This window comes from Eriocheir sinensis, chromosome 12, assembly GCF_024679095.1.
Source record: "Eriocheir sinensis breed Jianghai 21 chromosome 12, ASM2467909v1, whole genome shotgun sequence".
In the NCBI taxonomy this organism is placed as follows: Eukaryota; Metazoa; Arthropoda; class Malacostraca; order Decapoda; family Varunidae; genus Eriocheir; species Eriocheir sinensis.
Window position 1 is genome coordinate 21570455 of NC_066520.1, and position 20639 is coordinate 21591093.

General features: G+C 40.7%; 2 protein-coding genes across 4 annotated transcripts; one reads left to right on the top strand and one right to left on the bottom strand.

Moving 5' to 3' along the window:
* The first annotated feature begins 24 nt into the window (after positions 1-24).
* LOC126997621 (E3 ubiquitin-protein ligase Bre1-like) lies at positions 25-17265 on the top strand. 3 transcript variants are annotated; one of them, XM_050858809.1, is made up of 19 exons: positions 25-111; positions 2855-3039; positions 3494-3680; positions 3817-4008; positions 4111-4232; positions 4341-4595; positions 4981-5106; positions 5508-5681; positions 5947-6204; positions 6524-6640; positions 6953-7111; positions 7420-7586; positions 7899-8037; positions 8212-8340; positions 8688-8894; positions 9452-9644; positions 10158-10252; positions 10547-10675; positions 12311-17265. In XM_050858809.1, exons 2-19 carry the CDS (start codon positions 2884-2886, stop codon positions 12458-12460), a joined length of 2955 nt encoding a protein of 984 aa, XP_050714766.1. In that variant the 5' UTR covers positions 25-111; positions 2855-2883; the 3' UTR covers positions 12461-17265. The 3 variants fall into 3 exon arrangements, with proteins under 3 accessions (XP_050714766.1, XP_050714767.1, XP_050714768.1); XM_050858810.1 differs by having other exon boundaries at positions 8703-8894; XM_050858811.1 differs by lacking the exons at positions 10547-10675; positions 12311-17265 and having other exon boundaries at positions 10158-10291.
* On the bottom strand, positions 9897-20412 carry LOC126997622 (28S ribosomal protein S22, mitochondrial-like). Its single transcript, XM_050858812.1, has 8 exons — positions 20245-20412; positions 19603-19760; positions 19077-19241; positions 18741-18884; positions 17978-18207; positions 17731-17836; positions 17348-17486; positions 9897-10439 (listed from the first exon to the last, which is right to left on the bottom strand). The coding sequence occupies exons 1-7, from the start codon at positions 20372-20374 to the stop codon at positions 17364-17366; spliced, it is 1056 nt and encodes a 351-aa protein (XP_050714769.1). The 5' UTR covers positions 20375-20412; the 3' UTR covers positions 9897-10439; positions 17348-17363.
* Positions 20413-20639: the final 227 nt, after the last annotated feature.

A 20639-nucleotide genomic window follows, 5' to 3' on the forward strand; every position in this document is an offset into this window, starting at 1 on the left:
GTTTACGTCCCGCCATTCATTATTGGAACCTCGAGGGCGCGGGGCGGGCATGGCGGCGGCGTCCTCAACAATGTCTTAATTTCCGCCGCACACTCCCTTCCCTGCACCGCGGTAAGCAGATAATTATATACTCAGACCAAAGGGGATTCGAACTGGTCCACTGGCGGGTTGGTTTAGCTTTTATATCCAGCAGGAGAGCCATGAAGCGGACCCGGCGTGATGGTGGGCCGCCTTTGTACACGGATTTTCATATTTTTGCTTGATTTTCTTTGTTTTTTCGGTTAATTTTTGTTTTTTTCTGGTTTTTATTTGTTTTCTCGGTTGGTTTTGTGCACTGTCTCGTTTTCATGTCTTGCGTTTGAGATTTCCCTGTTTATTTATTTTTCGTATTTTTTGCTTTGTTTTCTGTTTTATCGGTTATTTTTGCCCTTTTTCCGGTTTTATTTCATTTCTCGGTTGGTTTTGTTAACGGTCTCCTCCTCATGTCTTGCGTTTGAGATTTGTTCTTTTGTGTGTTTTTCATATTTTTTGCTTTATTTTCCTTGTTTTATCGGTTATTTTTGCCCTTTTTCTGGTTTTTATTTATTTTCTCGGTTGGATTTTGTTTCTGGTCTTCATTTCAGGCCTGGAGTTTGGGGATTTTGCACATTTTTCGTATCTGCTGTATTTTCCTCATTTTATTGGTTATTTTTTGCCCTTTTACTGGTTTTTGTTTATTTTCTCGGTTGGTTTTGTTTCCTCTCTTCTTCTCAGATCTGGTGTTTGGGGATTTTCGACGGCCTGATATGTTTTACGGTTTTACTTTCCTTTAATTTGCTTTTCGCTGTCTTTTTACTCTGCTCTCAGGTGGTTTTACTGTGATTACTTTACTTCCATTAGTTTTTATATGGTTTAGTTTGATTTGCCGTGTTGTTAATTTTCCTTTTATTGTGTTTTTACCGTTTTCATATGTTTTCCTGTTTTCATTATTTGTCTTAGTGGCGGTTAGTTTACTTTCGATCTTATTTTCAGGTCAGGGTTTTGGGATTTCAGACTTTTTACTGCATATTTCTGTGTTTTACTTTATTTTTTATATTTTTTATTTATTTTTATGTTTTCAGACTTTTTTTTTAGTATCTTTCTCGCCATGGTTAGTTTAGTCCCACTGTTCATTTCAGGTCAAGGTTTAGGATTTCAGATGTTGTACTGTACAATTCTGTATTTTACTTTGATTTTTTATGTGTTATATGGTTTTTAGACACTCCTGTTTTCATTATCTCTTGCCATGGTTGGTTTAGTCCTGCTGTTCTTTTCAGGCTAGGGTTTGGGGATTTTAGTCATTTTATTGTGTTTTACCTTGCCTTCTTGTTTTATTGTCTTACCTACAGGTGTTCTACTGTGTTTTCTTTATTTTTCTCATCATGACAGTTTAGGTCTGCTGTTCTTTTCAAACCAGGATTTGGGGATTCATGAGTTTCAGAACTTCAAGGATTTAAGGATTTCTGACATTTTAGGACCTTGGGATAGGCTCTTACCTATGGGGGGAGAACTTTCTCCCCTTGACCCTCTGTTCTGTCGCATTAGGCTACTCGGCCTCCTGCAGCCGCACAGTTTGGGGACATTTCATGGCTATTTTCTCTCTTGTTTTGATCTTTATATTGCTTTGAGTAGTGGCTGAACCTTCCTCACACTCCATGATAATTAAAAAAAAAATAATGTTTTGAGGCATCATGCTATTTAAAAATGTTGGCATTCTTGGTGTGTGTAACCCTCAGATGAATATATTTTTCGTGGGTTGGCACCTTTGTTGGTGTTTATGGTCCTGGTAGCTTCAGCTGTAAGTTCTGTAGTCCGTAATGGATGAATCACCACTGTCTTAAGTAGCATACATGTATACAGCCTCAATAACTGTCTAACTTGACCTTCCTTGAGTGTGTAAGTGTTGAACTTTGAGATTTATCACATCAGCTGATCCTGTGGCATGCCAGGTGTACAGTATAATCTTCTTGGTAATCTTATCTTTTTGACATCCTGGACTTAAACAGAACTCAAGAAAGGTCTGCAGAGGCTTCACTGTTTAAACTAGCTGTACTGCACAATAGAGCACAGTGAAATTGTGAAAAAGCTTCATTACTTACTATATATGCCTTGTATATGTTAGTAGATACTTGACTATGTAGGCCGAAGCCCCTCTTAGCCTGGGGTAAGCCACCCAGACCCCTCTTAGCCTGGGGTAAGCCACCCAGACCCATGTTATTTAGCCTAACCTGACTGCCTAACACAACTTAAGGGATAGTTACCGAACCTCATCAAATAGGTCAACCTATCTCAAATTGTCTTATGTAGAGTAGGAAAATGATGACCAAGTGATATCCTGTTAAGGGAATCAGCCATAATTATAATGCCAGTAATTATGTTAGTTGCTGACCTTTACCCTGACAACAGCTACCATCAAACAGACTGCCTTGGCTGCACCCACTCATGCCCAAGCTGGCATGCCTTCTTCCAGTTGGCAGAAGACTAATCATGTTTAAAAAAATGTGACACCTAAGCTGATGTCTCTTGCACCAGTTGTCAGAAGAAATGACTTAAACAAAAAAAAAGGGCCAAAGGGGTGTTCTAGTGGCTGTAAATGAGAGGAGTGTAAATGATCGGTTCCTGTTGTTTATGAATGATGATGATTATCCTTTCAAAGTATATATCATACATTTGTGCACAGAAGAACCAATAAAAATAATACTGTTTCTTCTTTCCCTTCATATTCCCTCTCACTCTACATACATACAGACAAAAGAGCTTTTACAGAACATTATCCAATATATGTATCAGGTATTTTACTTTCAGTACAAGACTGATTCATATTGTGTGTCTCCAGGTCTCAGTGTGTGTGAGCACGAGACCAAGATGTCCAAGAGAGCCCTGGATGAAGCGGGCTCGAGCGCCGCGCCCCCGCCCAAGAATCTCAAGGTTCAGTTTGAGCCCATTCAGTTGGGCTCCATCTCTACGCTGGATGAAATGGATATGAAAACACTTCGCTTCCAGAACCACAAGCTCTACCAGGTGGGTGATGGAAGGGGGAGAAGGGAGCTGCACGGGCTATGCTAGAATGATAGATGAGGAAAAGGAAAAGGGAAGGGTAGAGTTTAAAAGAGGAACAGTTCATCAGTGAGTGTTGGTAAAAGTGGAGGACAGAGGTTTGAGGCAGATAAGATATAACTATTTGGTATATAGACTTCAAATAGATTAACTTAGATTAGGGATAATACTCTTCTTCAGCTGAAATGCAAGCAGAAAAGCAGTTACATAAATTTCATGGTTAGAAATGATGGGTAGTGAATAATTGGCTAAAAGATGTATGCCAATTGGCCTTTGACAGACTGATTTGGCTCATGTTCTCAAATTGTGTTTATTGGGTTTAAATACTAATTGTATCTCCCTCAGATCTACACACACACCTTGACTATTGACCATTTGTTTTGATTTTTGACCGCGTATCCTTCCATGTCCCTAACAGCGTCTAGAGCAGAGGAAGAGAATTGAGGATGACCTTCGGAGTCGCATTGAGCAGTTGGAGAAGCGGCAGACGCAGAGTGACGATGTACTTACGGTTATCAATCGGTACTGGAACCAGTTCAATGAGGACATCCGCCTCATGCTGCAGCGCTTTGATGCAGAGACGGCGGATGAGTCGGAGACCAAGAGTGAGTGTAGAGAGAGGAAGTGGTAGAAGAGAAAGATAGTGGTGCTCCCCAAATATACCTTGACCCTGTTTATTTTCCTTTGACCTGACTAGCCTCTTTCATAGAGATCAGGTTGACCTTCCCCATTATTCTACAGATGAGAGTGAGGCCACCACTTCCTTCCTAACCCAGCTGTCCACTTGGGACCGAGAGGAGCTGGACGAGAAGCTGGTGAACCGTGTGCAGGTGTCCAAGCGGGCTGTTGCCAAGATTGTGCAAGCCTTTGACCGCCTCCACCAGCGCAATGAAAAGGTGGCGCGTGCTCTCAAGGGGGAGGCTCTGGAAGGAGGTGAGGAACTGGGTAAATTTTTTTTATGATTTAATAACTGTAACTATAAACGATACTTCAGTTAAGTGAAACCAGGTTTATGACATGGATTTCCTTCCACAGAGGCCCCCCCACCCCTGGACGAGGGTGTGAGAGAGCTGAATTCTGAACTTCAGGCAGAGAACAAGAATCTTCACGCCCAGAATCTCTCCTTCCATGAACGCCACCATCTCATGTGTCTCAAGGTATTTACACAAGGCGGGAAAGTTAAGGGAATTATGACTGAAGGACAAAATCTAATTTTAAACGAGAAAATTATAAAACATTCCCATAGTTTGAGAACCCATTTTCAGGTTGCAGAATTAGAAGAGAAGCTGCAAGCAATGGACACAGAAAAGGCGGAGATGCAAAACCGGATAGAGGACATGGAGTACGACCTTAACCGGACACGGTCACGCTGCGAGAAGGTGGAGAGCCACTTGGCAGACACGTGTCAGAAGCTGAAGGCCATCCAGGACGAGAGTGGCACCGCAGCTCCCGGAGGCCCAGCCAAGCCTGGGGAGATGGTGGCGGCTGGCAAGATTACACCGGCTATCCCATCTAAAAAGGTGACTGTTGCTTCTTATCAGCGTCAACCATTTTTAGTCCTCTCCATAACAATTAGAAACAAAAAATACTGCATCTTACCAGCGTTGCCTGATTATCATACTTCGAGCATGGTATTTTTTTGTTTTTGACCCAAACTCGTAATAACACCAATAATTAACCATTTCAATGATAATTATAGATGTATCTAGCTATTGGTGTGGAGGAGACAGTTTCTTGGTGGGAAATCTGCAAATATCAAAGGCTGAGTACGACAATCTGGCAACATTGCATCTTACCTTATTTTGATAGGTTGTTTGGCTTTATCATGTAGGAAAGGAGAGGGACAAGGAAAGTATTATGGAAAAGAAGAAGGTACATTGATACATATTCGCTTCATCTTCTCAGGTGGAGGAGCTGAACTCTGAGTTGGAGGAACTAAAGGAGCTGAGTGCGAAGCGCCTGGACGAGTTGGAGAAGAAGACCAATGAACACAAGGAGGCACTGAAGGAGGTGGAACGGCTCAAGATGGATGTGAGTGTTGGCTGTGACACCGCTTCACCCTTAGGGATAGATCGCTTTGACAAAGGGGTGGGTTTGATGCTGCAGGGGTGATCAGGATGGATAGGCAGCTTGCGTTTGTGGTGCTGATGATATATAAGTCAAGTTTTGTTGTGATGTTATAGGTATGATGTCCCCAAATCAAAACAGTTATGGTTAAAATATAAGTGCATTAAAGATATGCTCAAAGTTAGTGATGAGTGAGGTATATTAGTGTTGTGTTAGGTTATAGGGAATGTAGATGTTGTGATGCCTAGATTCAATAAATTTGGCAAGAATTATTTATGGTCACCAGGCTTTAGAGGACATATATTAGTAGAGCTTTTTATATATTCAAAGTACAAAGGTTAATTTTAAATGTCTTTCGTCTACAGTTGCGCCAGCTGCCAGAGAGTGTGATTGTGGAGACGACAGAGTACAAGTGCCTACAGTCCCAGTTCTCGGTGCTGTACAATGATTCCATGCAGCTCAAGACTCAGCTGGAGGAGACACGGCACCAGCTACAGACCAGCAAGAACGCCCACCTGCGCCAGATAGAACAAATGGAGGTGTGTGTGTGTGTTGTCATGTACAGGATTTGAATTAAGATATTGATGTCTTTATTTTACATTAGGTTTCGTTCAGCTACATACAGACTATTTTAGAAGAACACCCACTTGCACCAGATAAAAGAAATGGAGGTGTATGTGTGGGTTGTCATATATATACATGATTTTAGATTGGCCTGCTTCTCTTTCATAGCAGGTTTTATTCAACTGCGTACAGACTACAAATGACCTTTCCAGTTGCTTTATCTCGATCAATCTTTAACAGAGTGAGGAGCTAACCATTCAGAAGAAACTCAGAGCAGAGGTGATCCAGCTGGAGGACATGCAAGCCCAGGTGCGCAAGGAGTACGAGATGCTGAGGATAGAGTTTGAGCAGAACCTGGCGGCCAACGAGCAGACCGGGCCTATCAACCGAGAGATGCGGCACCTCATCACCTCCCTGCAGAACCACATCACCCAGCTCAAGGGGGAGATTCATCGCTACAAGAGGAAGTACAAGGAGGCAGCTAATGATGGAAGCAAGGTGGGTTGTGTGAGGGCTCATTTTTTCAGTCCTGTTTGTTCATATCTTTTTCATTTGGCAAAATTCTACTGGTGTGATAGTTTTGATGGAAGTAAGGAATCCAGAAGATGTCAGATTCAAGAACTGGTAAAGCGTGGAACAAATTGGCCAGTTTTGTATTCATATTAGTTATTACAGTTGGAGTTTTCAAAGAGCTTAGGCAGATTTATTGAAGTGGAGGGCAGTTAGTAAATAGCTTGTTCTCAGAATCTGGCATGTGTAAGCTTATTGGCCTCTTGTAGCCTTGCATCATTGTGTATTAATTTTCTCCCACCTTCAGCTGAAGAGAGAAGTGGAGGAGCTGCACCAGAAGCTCGCGGCAAGACAGCGAAGTGCCAGCGTCAGTGAGCGGCAGGACAGCGTCAGCAGCGATCGAGGCGACGGCAGTAAAGAGCAGGTAGGCAAAATGGGCAGGCTCTTCATACATATATCCTGGATGGTGCTTGGTGGATAGCCTGGGATATGGTGTGGTAGAGTCCTTCATCATTTCCCCCTCCTTTTTCCCTTCCATCTGCCCTTCTCTCTTCCTCACTTTCCTAAAATATATTGTGTATGCCCCCCATTGTTTGATTATTTATCCATGTCACATTTAACCTATCAGCCTTCCCGTCTCTCATTCGTTTTTGTTTCATGATGAAGGAGAAAGGAACCGAGTCTTGAAAAGTTCTAGGTGTCATCTATAACGGACATTTTTCATTATTTGTTTCAGATGGTGAAGGAGGAAGGTAGTGAGTCCTGCGATTCTTCTGGCCCTCCTACATCCACCCAGCAGTCCTCAGCCCCGGCAGGAGGAGGAGGGGCTGGAGGGGAGGACAAGGCAGCAGAGGGGACTGATGTGAAGAAGGAGGAAGGTGAAGAGGAGTCCAAGGTAAATAGGGAGAACATTTTTGAGGGGGCAAGTAGAAGGATAAGTTGTATATGTGACTGGATTTTGAACATTGATGAGTAACAAAATTTTAAGAGATGTACTGTTGATTTTCACTTGAATTATTGTGATTATATACTTGTGATAAAAAAAACTTAGGTTGCGTACATAACAATTATTTTAACAAGAGGATAAACAAGTTTCATTTGGGGTACTCTGTCCTTTTCTAGATTTAGTTTGAGCCAGAATAATGACTGATAAGAGTGATGTAAGTTTTCAGGTCATTAGTTTCATATTTCTTGCAAACCCAGGATAATGAAGAAGGAGGTGAGAAGAAAGATGAGAAGATAAAGAAGGAGGTAAAGAAGGAAGGCAAGGAGGGGAAGGAAGGAGGCAGTGGGAAGCAGGGTGGAGCTGCCCCACCTGCCAAGGACTCCAGGGAGAGTGAAATCATTCGAAACCTGAAGTCTGAACACAAGTAAGGAATACATGTTTATATGTTTTAGTGTTCATTGGGTTATCTGGTTTTGCTTAATGTTGAGTTACCTTCATTATCAAGTTTTATCATTCCTTGGTGTAAATGTTCACAGTTGTAATCTGAACTTAAGAAAATGATACTTGCCATATTGTTTTGCTTGGTCATGTGCATAGGAACATTATTGCAATTCATTTCATCAATTCTAAAACACTGGAAGCTCTTTCATATTAACCCTGACAAATGAAATGAATCGTCTGATGTGGTTCAGTGCTTTCCTGTGTTCATTTTCTACTTTCCTCGCTCATCCACCAGGAAGGCTGTGAATGACTACCGAGAATTGAAGCTGCTGCTGGACATGTACAAGGGCGTGGGCAAGGAGCAGAGGGACAAGGTGCAGCTGATGGCGGCCGAGAAGAAGGCGCGTCAGGAGGTGGAGGAGCTCAAGGCACAGGTGAGGAATGCTGTCTTCATGGTCCCCCTGTTTTTTCTCCTCTCTATCTACTTACTCTGTTGTCGTTTCCTGTGCTAAGTTCTATTTTCTTTCTTCAGTCATGTGTCATATCAACAAACTTTCACATTGAACTGTTACCTCCTGTTTTTAACATTACCATTCCTTCCTCCTCAGGTCAAGAAGCTGCAGGAAAGTAAGCGAGAGGAGAGAAAGAAGCTCGCTGATGAGGAGGCCATTCGCAAGATTAAGCAGCTGGAGGAGTCTGTGCACCAGCTACAGAGGCAGGTGGCTGTGCAGAAGCAGGTAAAAGCCTATACATAGAGTACTGAAAATGTCTATATCATTTTGTTCATACTGAAACATCATTCCTTCCTTGACTAAATGTTTTCCTGCCTTACCCCGCTTGACATCACCTGGCATCACCTGGCCTTTAACCACCATCCTCCTACACTTAGCTCCCTACCAAGGCTACAAAGCTTTTAATAAACTTCATGTCCTCTCACTACCATCACCACCACCCAGAGCATGTCTACTTTAGAGTATTATTTAACTTTTAATTAATGTTACCACCACCACCAAACTTCCCACAGACCTCATTACCAAAATAATCAAAGTATAAAACCAACCTCCTATCCTCTCACACCACCAAGAGAACCTGCTTTCAGGAGGAGGAGACTTTGCTTAACGAGATGGAGGTGACCGGTCAGGCATTTGAGGATATGCAGGAGCAGAATATTCGCCTCATCCAGCAACTCCGGGAAAAGGATGATGCCAACTTTAAACTCATGTCGGAGCGCATCAAGTCCAACCAGATCCATCAGCTGGCCAACGAGGAGAGGAATGTGCTTCAGGAACAGGTAGGCATGAGGGTAGTCTGTGTTAGGAGGAGGTGAAAGGGTCAATTGTGCTTCAGGAACAGGTGGGCATGAGGGGAGAGTCTATGTTAGGAAGGAGTGAAAGGGTTGACTATGCTACTGGAAGAAGTGGGAGCATTGTGTGTGGGGTAGAAAGAGGCATGAGGTGTGAATTGCCTGCAGTAGTAGTTACGAGGCCTTGTACGATCTAAGCAAGAAGGGTTGAGTGAGACATAGATTTACTGTTTCTATTTTATTATGATAGATTACATTTTTTACGTTACTCAAAACACATATTTGTCTTTTTAGTTGCACATGTCTACTAATATATTAAAACTGTCTTGCTGTATTTTGCATAATTCTAGTGTTAAGGTGCCATCTTTTTCTATAAGTTGCATATGCTGTTCACCTTATTGCTAGACACAGTAGTATAATAAACGTTTTTATTCCACATTACCTTTGAGCAGCACTATATTTTGAGGAGCTTCCGCATCTCTCATTCAAGTATTTGTTTCTTGTCTCCCCACATGATTATCAGATCACTTTTTTTTCTTTTCCAGACCAACACTCTAACAACACAAGTAGAGGCCCAGAACCAGGTAGTAAGGAAGCTTGAGGAAAAGGAGCGGCTGTTGCAAAACAACCTCACCACTGTTGAGAAGGAGCTCAGCCTCCGTCAACAGGCACTGGAGATGCACAAGCGCAAGGCCATCGAGTCCGCCCAGTCTGCTGCTGACCTCAAACTCCATTTAGGTAAGTTTGGGCTGAAGTTTGGAAGGTGTTGTGTGGGGGCATTCAGGTAGCTGTATTTTGTGTAGTGTTGATTTTATTATTTTATTTTAATTGCTCCATTTTATTCATCATCATTCCCTTCATCTATTGAAAGAGTGTAAATAATAGTCAAAATAGATCCTAATATGTCATCAGTTAAGTCAATTCCAGTAACCAAGGCAGGGACAAATGGCCTTTGTCTTACCCTAGAGGTGTGAAAATCATAAAGCCACATTCTGTCTTTCACCGTTTATGATAAGTAGAATGAAATTAGCAGAACTCCTATATTACAGGTTGAGATTACAGATTAAGGCCCCAATCAACTTTCACTCTAGAATAGTCATGATGCTTTTTGACCCGAACGGGAAACTGGGTTGCTATGATGATGATAAATGTAACTTTTTTTTTCTTCATATTTTCATCCCAGTTTAGGTAATGGAATGCCAGTGATGATACAGTAATATTTATGCTGTCACCCTCTGCCTCCTTCCACAGAAAAATACCATGCACAGATGAAGGAGGCACAGCAGGTGGTGGCGGAGAAGACCATGGCACTGGAACAAGAGGCCTTCAAGTACAGAAGAATACAGGTATTACTAAGATGCAATTTATAGTAATGTTGAGGAGGTCATGTCATTGGATCCATGTGGCACCATTTGATCTTGCCGTGAGGGTTTGGGTAATGCAGCAGTAGAGCCCCGAGTCCTGATCCAGTGGTTATGTGGTTGTACCTTAGCCTCTGCTTGATGGATATCAGTAGCACATTCCCGTTTGGTTCTGTAATTGGTCATTCCACTTTGATTCCAAATATTTTCATGAACAGAATTATGCATCCTCTCTCTCTTGAATTTGAACTTTAATATTCTAAATGTTCTTTGCCTCAGGAGGAAGTAGCCAGCTTAAGACGGAAGGTTGAAAGAGCCAAGAAGTTTGAGATGGTGGACAGAGCAGATGAGGTGTTGATGGAGGAGATCAGGGACTACAAGGACACCCTGACATGCCCATCATGCAAGGTAAGTTGTACACACCCTCTCTCTGACTTGTATATAGGGCCTAAAGCGAAGCATCGTCTCCATTATCTGTTTTTGATTGATAAATTTAATGTAAAGTAGGATGAAGCACACTATGGACTTTATGTCTCTTATTGCAGTGGAGGTGTTACCTAAAATATCATAATTTATTAGATACATGCCCTATAAACTGTACCCAGGGTTGGTTTGATTTAAATCAAGTGATTTGATTTAAATCCATAAAAAAAAATCAGGATTTAAATAAAAATTAAATAAACTATTTTAAACTGATTTAGGTGTTATATCAAGAGTAAAATGTGTAATGATATATATATATATATATATATAGATATAGATATAGATATATATAGATATATAGATATAGATATAGATATAGATAGATAGATAGTTGGCGCCATAGGTATTAGCACCAAAATCGTGCGCCAATACCTGTGACGAATTGTCAAGGACAATGGTATCGGCGCGAGAGAATGGGGTAGAGTGGGTGTAGTTCAAGTCCCACACAAAGGGAGAAGGTCTCAGTTGCCCGCCGTATTTCGTGGTGAGTGGATGAAGTTTTTTTTTCTTACGTAATCCCCGGTGTTTTCCTGCTGTTACATACGGTTTTTTTTTTATGCATTGTGGGATAATGCCACGAGGACCAGAGTTGACAATGGAGCAAATTGCAGGGATATCATCACTCTATGTGGCAAGAAAGTGCAATAAAGATATCTCGATTGTATAGAGACAGATGAAAATATGTATGGCTGCGGGAGTGAAATTACAGTTTTCCGTCCATCTCTGTACTGCGCAGTGCTATGCCAGTTTGGATCAAGATATCTTTAGTGTGCTTTCCTCCTTTGTCAACTCTGGACCTTGTGGCATTATCCCACAATGCACGAAAAACACCGCATGTAACAGCTGGAAAACACCGTGGATTACATAACAAAAAAACTTGATCCACTCACCATGAAACACGATGGGCAACTGAGACCTTCCTTTGTGTGGGACTTAAACTATACCCACTCTACCCCATTCTCTCGTGCCAATACCATTGTCGTTCAAGACTGGGGGTCCTTGATAATTCGTCATAGGTATTGGCACACGATTTATATATAAATATTGGGTAATAGAAATATTAAACAGGTGCGGTAATAAAAACTGGATCATAACTACAAACAGCTGTTCTTCTGATAACCGTAATCAAATATGGCGTGTCAACACAGCGGTAGGGCTGGTCAGATACCAATGCCAGTACTGGTTCTAACAGTGTTGTTATCGCAACTTGCTCAGCCTTACTGCTGCACCATTATGATGTCTGTTTCTTGGCGATTATCAGCCGAACTGCTGTTTCGTTGATTCAGATTTTATTACTTGTACCAAATATTTTTGTTACCCGGTTTTTATAGACAAACTACCTCAAGCCACTGTCAAGTCTGCAATGAAAAGACTATGACTGGCTCCATGCACATCAGTTTGTGTAATAGCAAGTGCTACATTATCACTACAGCCTACAGTTAAAAGTTTTCTCTGACAGTCTAAACCAGTTTATTATACCTTTATGAGATCTACCTAATGCTGATAGGTTAATTATGGCTATGCAGTCTCTGATCCCCTAATCCTCATTCCTCCCTGCAGGTTAAAAGAAAGGATGCAGTGTTAGTCAAGTGCTTCCATGTATTCTGCTTTGACTGCCTGCGGACGCGCTACGAGACCCGACAAAGGAAATGCCCCAAGTGCAACGCTGCCTTTGGGGCAAATGACTACCATCGTCTCTACCTCACCTAGACCAGGCGAGGACCACTGGGGCAGGGCTGGAGGGTAGGGTAGGGGGGAGGGTAGGATGGTGGGAAATTAATTGTTAACAATTTCTGAATGAATGGCTGACAGTGATTGGCTTTTGTACTGGAACTTAGGTTTCTTAGGTAAATGTTTACCCAAAAATAAATAAAGTGATCTATTATTTAAATTCTTGTTAATCCGTTTCTTTTGTTTTACCTCATGAAAATCTTTGACAAGTCACAGAATACTCACAATGTTTTCACCTTACAGGAAGAGTCCTGCTATTTGTCTTTTCATTTTTAGTTAAATGACATATCTTTTAGCTTTAATGACCTAGCCAGGTAGATTTTGCCGCATTACAATAAATTTCATTCATTTTCTCATTTGTAACTAAATTCATGACAGCTGATTCTCAATATCATTTAAAACCCAAATATACTAAGCTCCTGAGTATTTTGCACAACATGAAGTTACAAAGGCACAGAAAATATAGTAATATACACTGTGTGGCTCGGTGGGAATGGTGTTTGGCTTGCGACCAAGAGGTTAGGAGTTCAGTCCCAGCTCACGGCGGCTACCTGGCGTGAGAGGTAGCACTTTGTAACCAGCAGAGCTATGTGGTCCTAGTTACCTAGTTCAGAGGAGATTTAAGGTCTTTAATCCATGTGAAGACAAACACGGACAGCCAAAACATTATTAAGATTATATTGATAATCGTGATCATACTTTTACAATCCAGATCCCGGATAGTAGCCCCAAGGTTCTGGCAGAGGTCAAAGTGAAGCATATTTATTATTTGTGCATGTGCATACACAAATTTGTCCTTAACTAGAGCTCATTTAACCCAGCAGAGTATATCATTCAAAAGCTCTTGAGCCAGGGACCTCGTGGAAATGTGCCAAAGTAATTAGTAATAATGCAAAAATGGTGCATCTGTCAGCAGATGGGAAAAACTCAAATTTTTAAGTACACAGGTTTCATTGACTCTCACTTGTTATACGATTGTACTTTTAGATTGACCGATTGAAAAACTGTGTACTGATGATGATATGTCAAAGTTCTCAAAATTTGGGAATTGTGGCAGTACAGCTAAAGGTACAATCTATCAAGACTCAAATCTCAATTCCCCCTGAGCTCTGCCTCTTCACAACAAAGACCTACAGTAGTATTAAAATTTATAACGAGACCTCAACATGTGACACCCATGTTTTACATATGGTTCCTTGCATTATAAAAATCATCAATCATCAAATCCTACATAACTTGCAATGATAAACAAGTTCAATAAGAAATAATCAAAATGCAAAATTGATTATAGTTATCTGGTAAACTGCAGCGAGCATTATTAAAAAGTTTTTTCAGAGCCCTGGGAATCCAGGTGTTGAAGCTCTTACCTTGTTTACAAAAAAATGACAAAATTCTCTACTAATCCCCTATTGTTCTGTATGGCAGGAGTCAATGAGGCCGTTTCCATCTTACTGTAGTGGGTTATGAGGCAATTGGCACATGACTTTAAGAGCAAGGATGTGAACACCTCAACATTGAAGAGTTAAATTTGTTCAAGATTTGAATGATGGAAATACTATGAGACTGATGTATGATAAACTACATCATGCCCTATATTAGGCATGAAACTATACATCAATGCATGAGTTCCTTGTTTTACAGTTTACTTTCATTCAATGAAATTCATCACATACTGATCATGTTAAATAGCGGCCCCCAAAATTACTGTTTCTTGACAAGAACAACTGCAATGCATATGTAAATAGCAAACATAAATATGAAAAACATTTGGCGAGGGGGACAAGCAGGTTGAACAGATGGTTGTGGACAAGTATCAAACATTTTGTAAATAAGACAATAATATTGTAAGCTGCACAATGGATGAGATGATATAATAAAAAACTGACTGGTTGGAAATATGGTAAAGGTGAAAACTAGGCAACCACATACTGTAAGACTTCTTTAAATTTGTAAAAAGAAAAATTATATTCTGAGGTTACCTTATCACGAGGAATTCAGCTGAGTCGGTAATATTACCGTGAACCACTGATCACTTCTATGTCAATTTTACCCTTAATTAAATAGAAATGCATACAGCAAAGCACCAGAAAGCATCATAAGATATTTGTGGGAAACATGACAATATGCAAGCTGCAGTAGCCTTTGCAAAGCAACTCAATGGGGAGGACAGATGGTAAATAACTGATTCTCATGAGCTACCATGTAAATGTTGACTGGCAATTTGCAGCCTCCTTGTGTACTGTTGTGCAATGTGTTTGGTTCAAGAGATAATGGAGGTCATTTATTACTTAATTCTTGCAGGTCACCAAGAGAATTGAAGTAGCATTGTAACAACTATTTCTCCATTTGACTATCGTTGCTGGTATTATTGTTGCATAAATGGAATCTCTCAATCTTGGTTTCTCACAGTCCAAATTTGTTTATATTGGTCCATCATAGAACCAGAGTCTAACTGGTCATCATTATTTGCTGAACGTGTTGTGTAAATATTATACTTCTATCTCGGCATAATTATGCATTCAATCATACATTCACTTGCACAGAGACTAATGTGCATGTACTGTGTCAGCCAGTTTTTGTAAAGCTTAACTTCAATACATTTACACACTTTGCCATGAAACCTGAAAATGTGAAGGGCTCATTATACACTTAGCTGTTGTGCTCGTAGTATGTGATGTATTCCCCATCCCATACTGACCCAATCTTAGGGACGTTCAGGTTATGTATTCCACACCAGCCTTACAGTGTAGTGATAAGCACCCTTGTCTTACAGTTTAGAGGCTTTGACAAAAGAATATAGATCATGAAAGAACTGTATTAGTGATGATTTTCACGTTACTTGAACTTTCTCGAGCATCAAAGAAAACTGCCATTGACATCATGTCGGATCACCAAGTAGACTATGTAATCTCTAAGCTCGGGACTTTGACTGCATAGCTCCATGGCTAGTGCTGCCTCTCCCACCAAGATGATGTTTTGACATGCAAACTCGTGACCTTGTGAATACTGGGCAATGTCTTACGAAGCCAGCCAGCCATGATTAAATTGTTACTTCCTATTGAGAAAATCAGCTTCTTGTATGAGAGCTCTATTTTTTTATATATGTTTATTTCTTTACTTCTTCTTTTGTCTGTCAGTGTGTATGTAACAGGCAAAATATCTCACTAAGCGATTCACACAAATTTAAATTTTATGTTGCCATTAGACATAAATTTACTAATTTAAGTTATTTATTTCACCTGTTATAATTGTACAGGTCAGATAGCAGGACTCTTACTGTGGCAAAGTACCTGATCTGGTTGGAACTCTTCACCAGTCTGAGAGAACTGGTATGATTCAGGGTCTCAATGGTTGCATATTGTAAACTGTTGGAGAATAAGCTTTGATGAATGATAACTGGTTGAAAGTGAGATGAATTACATTGGGGAAGATCTTGAGACTTTTTTTTTTGCTTTATGTGACTGATACATGTGTATATACTTTGTAAATTAAGTTTGATTGATAGGTGAGATGTCAAACCACCTTACTTATAAAAATAAATTATGCTTTGGTATGAAAGGTTATGTAATAAGATCAATATGGAAATGGTTTGTTAGTCTGATTTTTCACTAAAGCTGCTGAAAAATCTAAAAATTGGTCCATAAGACTGAGCATCATGAGCATTCCACAGACTGAATGGTGTTGAGCACCAAATGTTGACCCAGTGTTAGTATTATTACATTTTTACCAATGTAGCCAGTAAGCCAGTGAAGGCCATGTATTGTCAGGGTCACTGCTTCAAAGTCCAAGGCAGTGAGCAACTTTTTCATGTGAATTGTAACTTTCTCAATGTGTTTGTGTTATGAAACTTATTTTCTGCTTTACATTATTGACATTCTTCATTATGGTCTAGTATGACATAAGTTTATATAGTTTGCATACTGTACTCAGCAGATAAATCACAGCCAAGAAGTTGACCCCTAGATAGCAAATTTAAACTGTGCAAACAAATGTGATATACAGTGGATACCTAAGTTTAGTGACTGCTTCACATCAAGAGAAGCAACAAAACTAGAAAAGAGTTATTAAGTCCAGGTTCCTGTGTGTACTATGCATGCTTTATTTCCACTGGTGCCAAGGTCCCCCATTGTATTCCAAGTTCAGCCCATCAAAAGAACTCATGCAGTCAGTGCTGGCTCATTTTCAAACTATAATTCCTGACAACACACTACACCATTGCCATACAGTTCTATCTCCCGAGTTGAGTGTAAAAACAGCTCCCTTGCAAAACTGGACTATGTAGGTATTCAGTGTTGAAGCATCATATTATCTAATCTCACAAGGTTATTGAACAGAAATTTATGTTACTGAGTAAACTTACTAATTCCTAATCTAAGGATGTGCCAAACTTGAGTATCCACTGTATGATAAGATTTAAATGAAGAGCCTTCTTCCTTAAGTCTTAAGAATAGGGAATTTTTAGCACGTTTGTAATGCATGGTACTTAAATATATGGAGCATTTTAAAACTATTGATTTGGCTACGGAATATTAATAACTGAAACACTACTAAGATAGTATTATCTGGGGTTTATTTACAGTCACACTTTGCATATTATAAAAGTTAAAATCTTAGGTTTATTAAACTACTTAATTTGTGGTCGTTAAAGTCTGAAATGAGTATCTTTAATGTTGATGGTGCTAAGCAGAAGAGTTTCAAACAGGCCTGCAATTATCTTTGTTATCCCGTAGTAAATAATTTTTCATGTTACCACTCATGACCCAATAAAATTTCCCACAATATTCTACATTGTTTCTAATTACAAGTTCCCTGGCCCACAAGTATTTTGTTCTTACACTTCATTCAGTCCCACCCCTGAAGTTTTACCTTCACTATATGTAGGTTATGCCCCGTGGGCAGACTTGACTTCCTCCTGGTACTGTTGTCGCTGCTGTACAATCTCCTGGTATGCCTGGATAGCTAGTTGCAGTTTGGCCCGCTGAAGGGAGTCTTGTTCCATGTAGGCCTACAAGAAAAAACTTGGATAATATGGATACATACATACCTTCTGGGAGAAACTTTCATATAAACAAGCAAGCAGAGAAAATAAAAAGGCGTGTTAGCCTCATATTATCATGTGTTCTAGATTAGAGAAATGTTCTAATCCATTCCCCTTAACCATTTAGTCACCTTTCCCAGCATGCAGGACTAGTGATGTCTGTATTCTAAATCCCTTGAGCTCTAAAAAGTTTAATATGTTGAATCCTTACCTTAATGATCTCTAGGGGTTGACTGGAGCCCACAGGTTGTCCTGCAGACTTAGAATCAGGATGAATGAGATGAAAGAGATGTACAATGTCTGCAGCTTCTGACAGCCTGGGGAGGGAAAGGGAGCAGGTAGTAATTATCAAAATTGTCATGGATTGAGAGGCAACTGATAATGAGTTAGGATTCATGTTCAGACACTGCACTTATCACCATCAAATACCCTTTTGGTTAATTAATTGCAGTACTTACATTTCTTCCTGGATGAGGGTGGTGAGCAAATTGTCAATCTTCCTGTTCCATGTGAGGTAGAAGCAGAGTGGGCCGTAGTGGCGGGTGGAATGCAACACCTGGTAGCAACGTCTTGCCTCCACAGTCTCATAAACACGACCTGCTACTTGCTGGTACTTAGGGTCATCAGGTTCAAACTGGGCACACGCCAGGTCCAGGATAAATTCATACTCCTCTCGATCCAGCACTTTCTGGGGTGGAGAAATCCAAAATGGTATAAAAATGATACATGTTACTGATGACAGATAAGAAGTGAAAAGAGGTGAGTTTGGTGTTGTTAATTGTAATTCATATAGTTATTTGTATATTCACTCATTATAACCATGAACCCCTCTGCATACTGACAATAGGCCATGCCACGACACCCCTATAAACTTGGCCCTCTCTATCCCTATCAATGTATCTATACTTCCGATGCCATGTTCCTTCACAGAAAACTTTCCTCTATGGGGTAACCAAGACAAAAGCATCTCCAACTTTCCCTGTTCTGGCATTCATCTCAGCAGACAATCTCTTGCCTACCAACTATCTCTCTCATATACTCATCCACTCTGTAATCCATTTCATGTGGACTTCTAATTAAAAGCTGGTGGTGCACACATCTGTCTTTTTTTCTGGCCACATCTTAAGTTCCAAGGAGCACACACACACACACACAAAAAAAAAAAGTTAAATCCAAAGAACAAAGAGAAAAAATACATAAATGTCTATCTTCGGATATTACCTTAAGATTCTCCTCCTGAAACACTCTGTAGGAAACCAGCTTCCGGCCAGGTTGAGGGTTATAGATCTGGTTCATGCGGTCCCTCTCCTCCCATGATGCTTGCCGTAGTGTTCCATCCAAATCCCTCACAACAATATATCTTTTCTGAGGGCAAATACATCAGTGAGAAAATTATGCTAAGACAATTTAAGAAGCTTACTTATGGGCAAACTAGCAAAGTAAGAGTAGCATCTCAAACAGTTTTTCAATGGTATAAGAACTTTGGCAAAAAACAGCGAGAAATCTAAGAAGCCAGAGTCAGAAAATGGTACAACAGGAAGTTACACAGGTACTCACTCTGTCTGACAACCCAAAACTGATGTCAGTGAAGATGTATCGGCTTTTGGTGAGGCCGGTGAGTGCTGGGTCCCTTGACAGAACTTCATTGATGGGCTCACGCAGTTTAACCACTGGAGGCATCTGTAGCAGCTCCTCAGCCTTTCTCTGTGCTTGCTCCATTTGCTGATGAAGATGGGAAGAGTGAGTGTTATGATAAAGAGGGTACCATCTTAGAGGATGAGAAAATAGAGCTGAAATATGGTAGCAGTATTTAGGACACAAAAGAATAAGCTAATTACACAGGTACATAAATACGTAAAGCAGGTCGGAGGTCATCAGCACAACTAACCATAAGAAAACCAAGAGGAGGGGCTGTTACAAAGGCAATCCCTCCAAACAACCTTTAATGTCCTTAGCAATTCTCCTGACATACAGTACCTCTCTTTCTCTCTCCTCAGAAGAGCTCTAGTCCTATCTTATGAACCCCTATATCCGTTCTGATCCCTGACATGCTATTAAACTGTTGATAAATACCCAGCCTCACCTCCTTGAGCTCTTCATCTGTAAGAAACTGATATTTCGGTGCCTTTAATTGACGCTCATCATATCTGCGTCTGAAGATCTTGTTGTAGTTCCTTCCTGTGACCCGCTTGAGGAGGTCTTGAACTTTTGGACTGAAGAAGAGTGGGGCTGGGTCACGATCTGAAAATCAAGGTTGTTATTAGGAGTTTGAGTAAGTCTCCGTCCCCCACTACTAGAGTTATAAAATACCCTGTAATTATGAGCTGGGAATCTTTCCAGGGGAGTTTTGGGGAATTTTAGGAAACTACACAGGAAATCTCATTAATACCTGGTATTGAGTAGAAATAACGGATCATTGTGGAGAATATGGGTTAGTTTGAGCACTTACAATGACTGTCGTATCTCTAATTTATTCATATTTTCCGCTATGTGTGTCAATTACGAACCTGTTCTTTTTTTATGTGGCATCATGAGCGTTATTTTGGCGTTACATCAATACTACAAATCCAGTGAACACCCTCGTTTTACAGCCAAGGAAGCATCTCAAGGGAAAACAGCAAAAGAAGAAAAAAAAAGGAAGAGAAGAAGTCTTGAGGGCCAAACTCCACACGGAGGCGGATGCGTCATTTTAGCAAGAAAAAACACACACAATCTAAATAGTTACCCCCGTCATAGGTGCTGGGGACTGTGCTGCAGGTTCTCGTTAATTGTGAGGCTCGAAGACGTGTGTGTGTCCTTATGGAGGCAGTAAAGGCGAGCCTCAAGCCGGCTGACAAGCACCTCGCCGCCTCCATCACGCCGGAGAGCGAGACACTGTGTGTTTACTGCTGTTTACCCGCGGCCCAACGGCACCCACCTCAACTACTATCATTATAATTACATTTAAGAAGCAAAAGGAACAATACAGATATTTTGCATGACAAGATAACAAGAAGGATTGGAAAGAGGGAACCAGCAGACCCAGACAGTGAAGGGCTACATCAGGTTTACTCACCTGTCGTTACAAAGGATTATTATTAAGATGTACTACACCCTAGGCTGCCTAACCCAACAGCTCCC

Coding starts and splice junctions, on each gene's coding strand:
- LOC126997621 (XM_050858809.1), top strand. CDS start 2,884: ATGTCCAAGAGAGCCCTGGATGAAGCGGGCTCGAGCGCCGCGCCCCCG. Junction 4,009..4,110: donor GGGGGAGGCTCTGGAAGGAG/GTGAGGAACTGG, acceptor TTCCTTCCACAG/AGGCCCCCCCACCCCTGGAC. Junction 7,112..7,419: donor AAGGTGAAGAGGAGTCCAAG/GTAAATAGGGAG, acceptor TTGCAAACCCAG/GATAATGAAGAAGGAGGTGA.
- LOC126997622 (XM_050858812.1), bottom strand. CDS start 20,374: ATGGAGGCGGCGAGGTGCTTGTCAGCCGGCTTGAGGCTCGCCTTTACT. Junction 19,242..19,602: donor CAGATGAAGAGCTCAAGGAG/GTGAGGCTGGGT, acceptor CATCTTCATCAG/CAAATGGAGCAAGCACAGAG. Junction 17,487..17,730: donor AACCCCTAGAGATCATTAAG/GTAAGGATTCAA, acceptor TTTTTCTTGTAG/GCCTACATGGAACAAGACTC.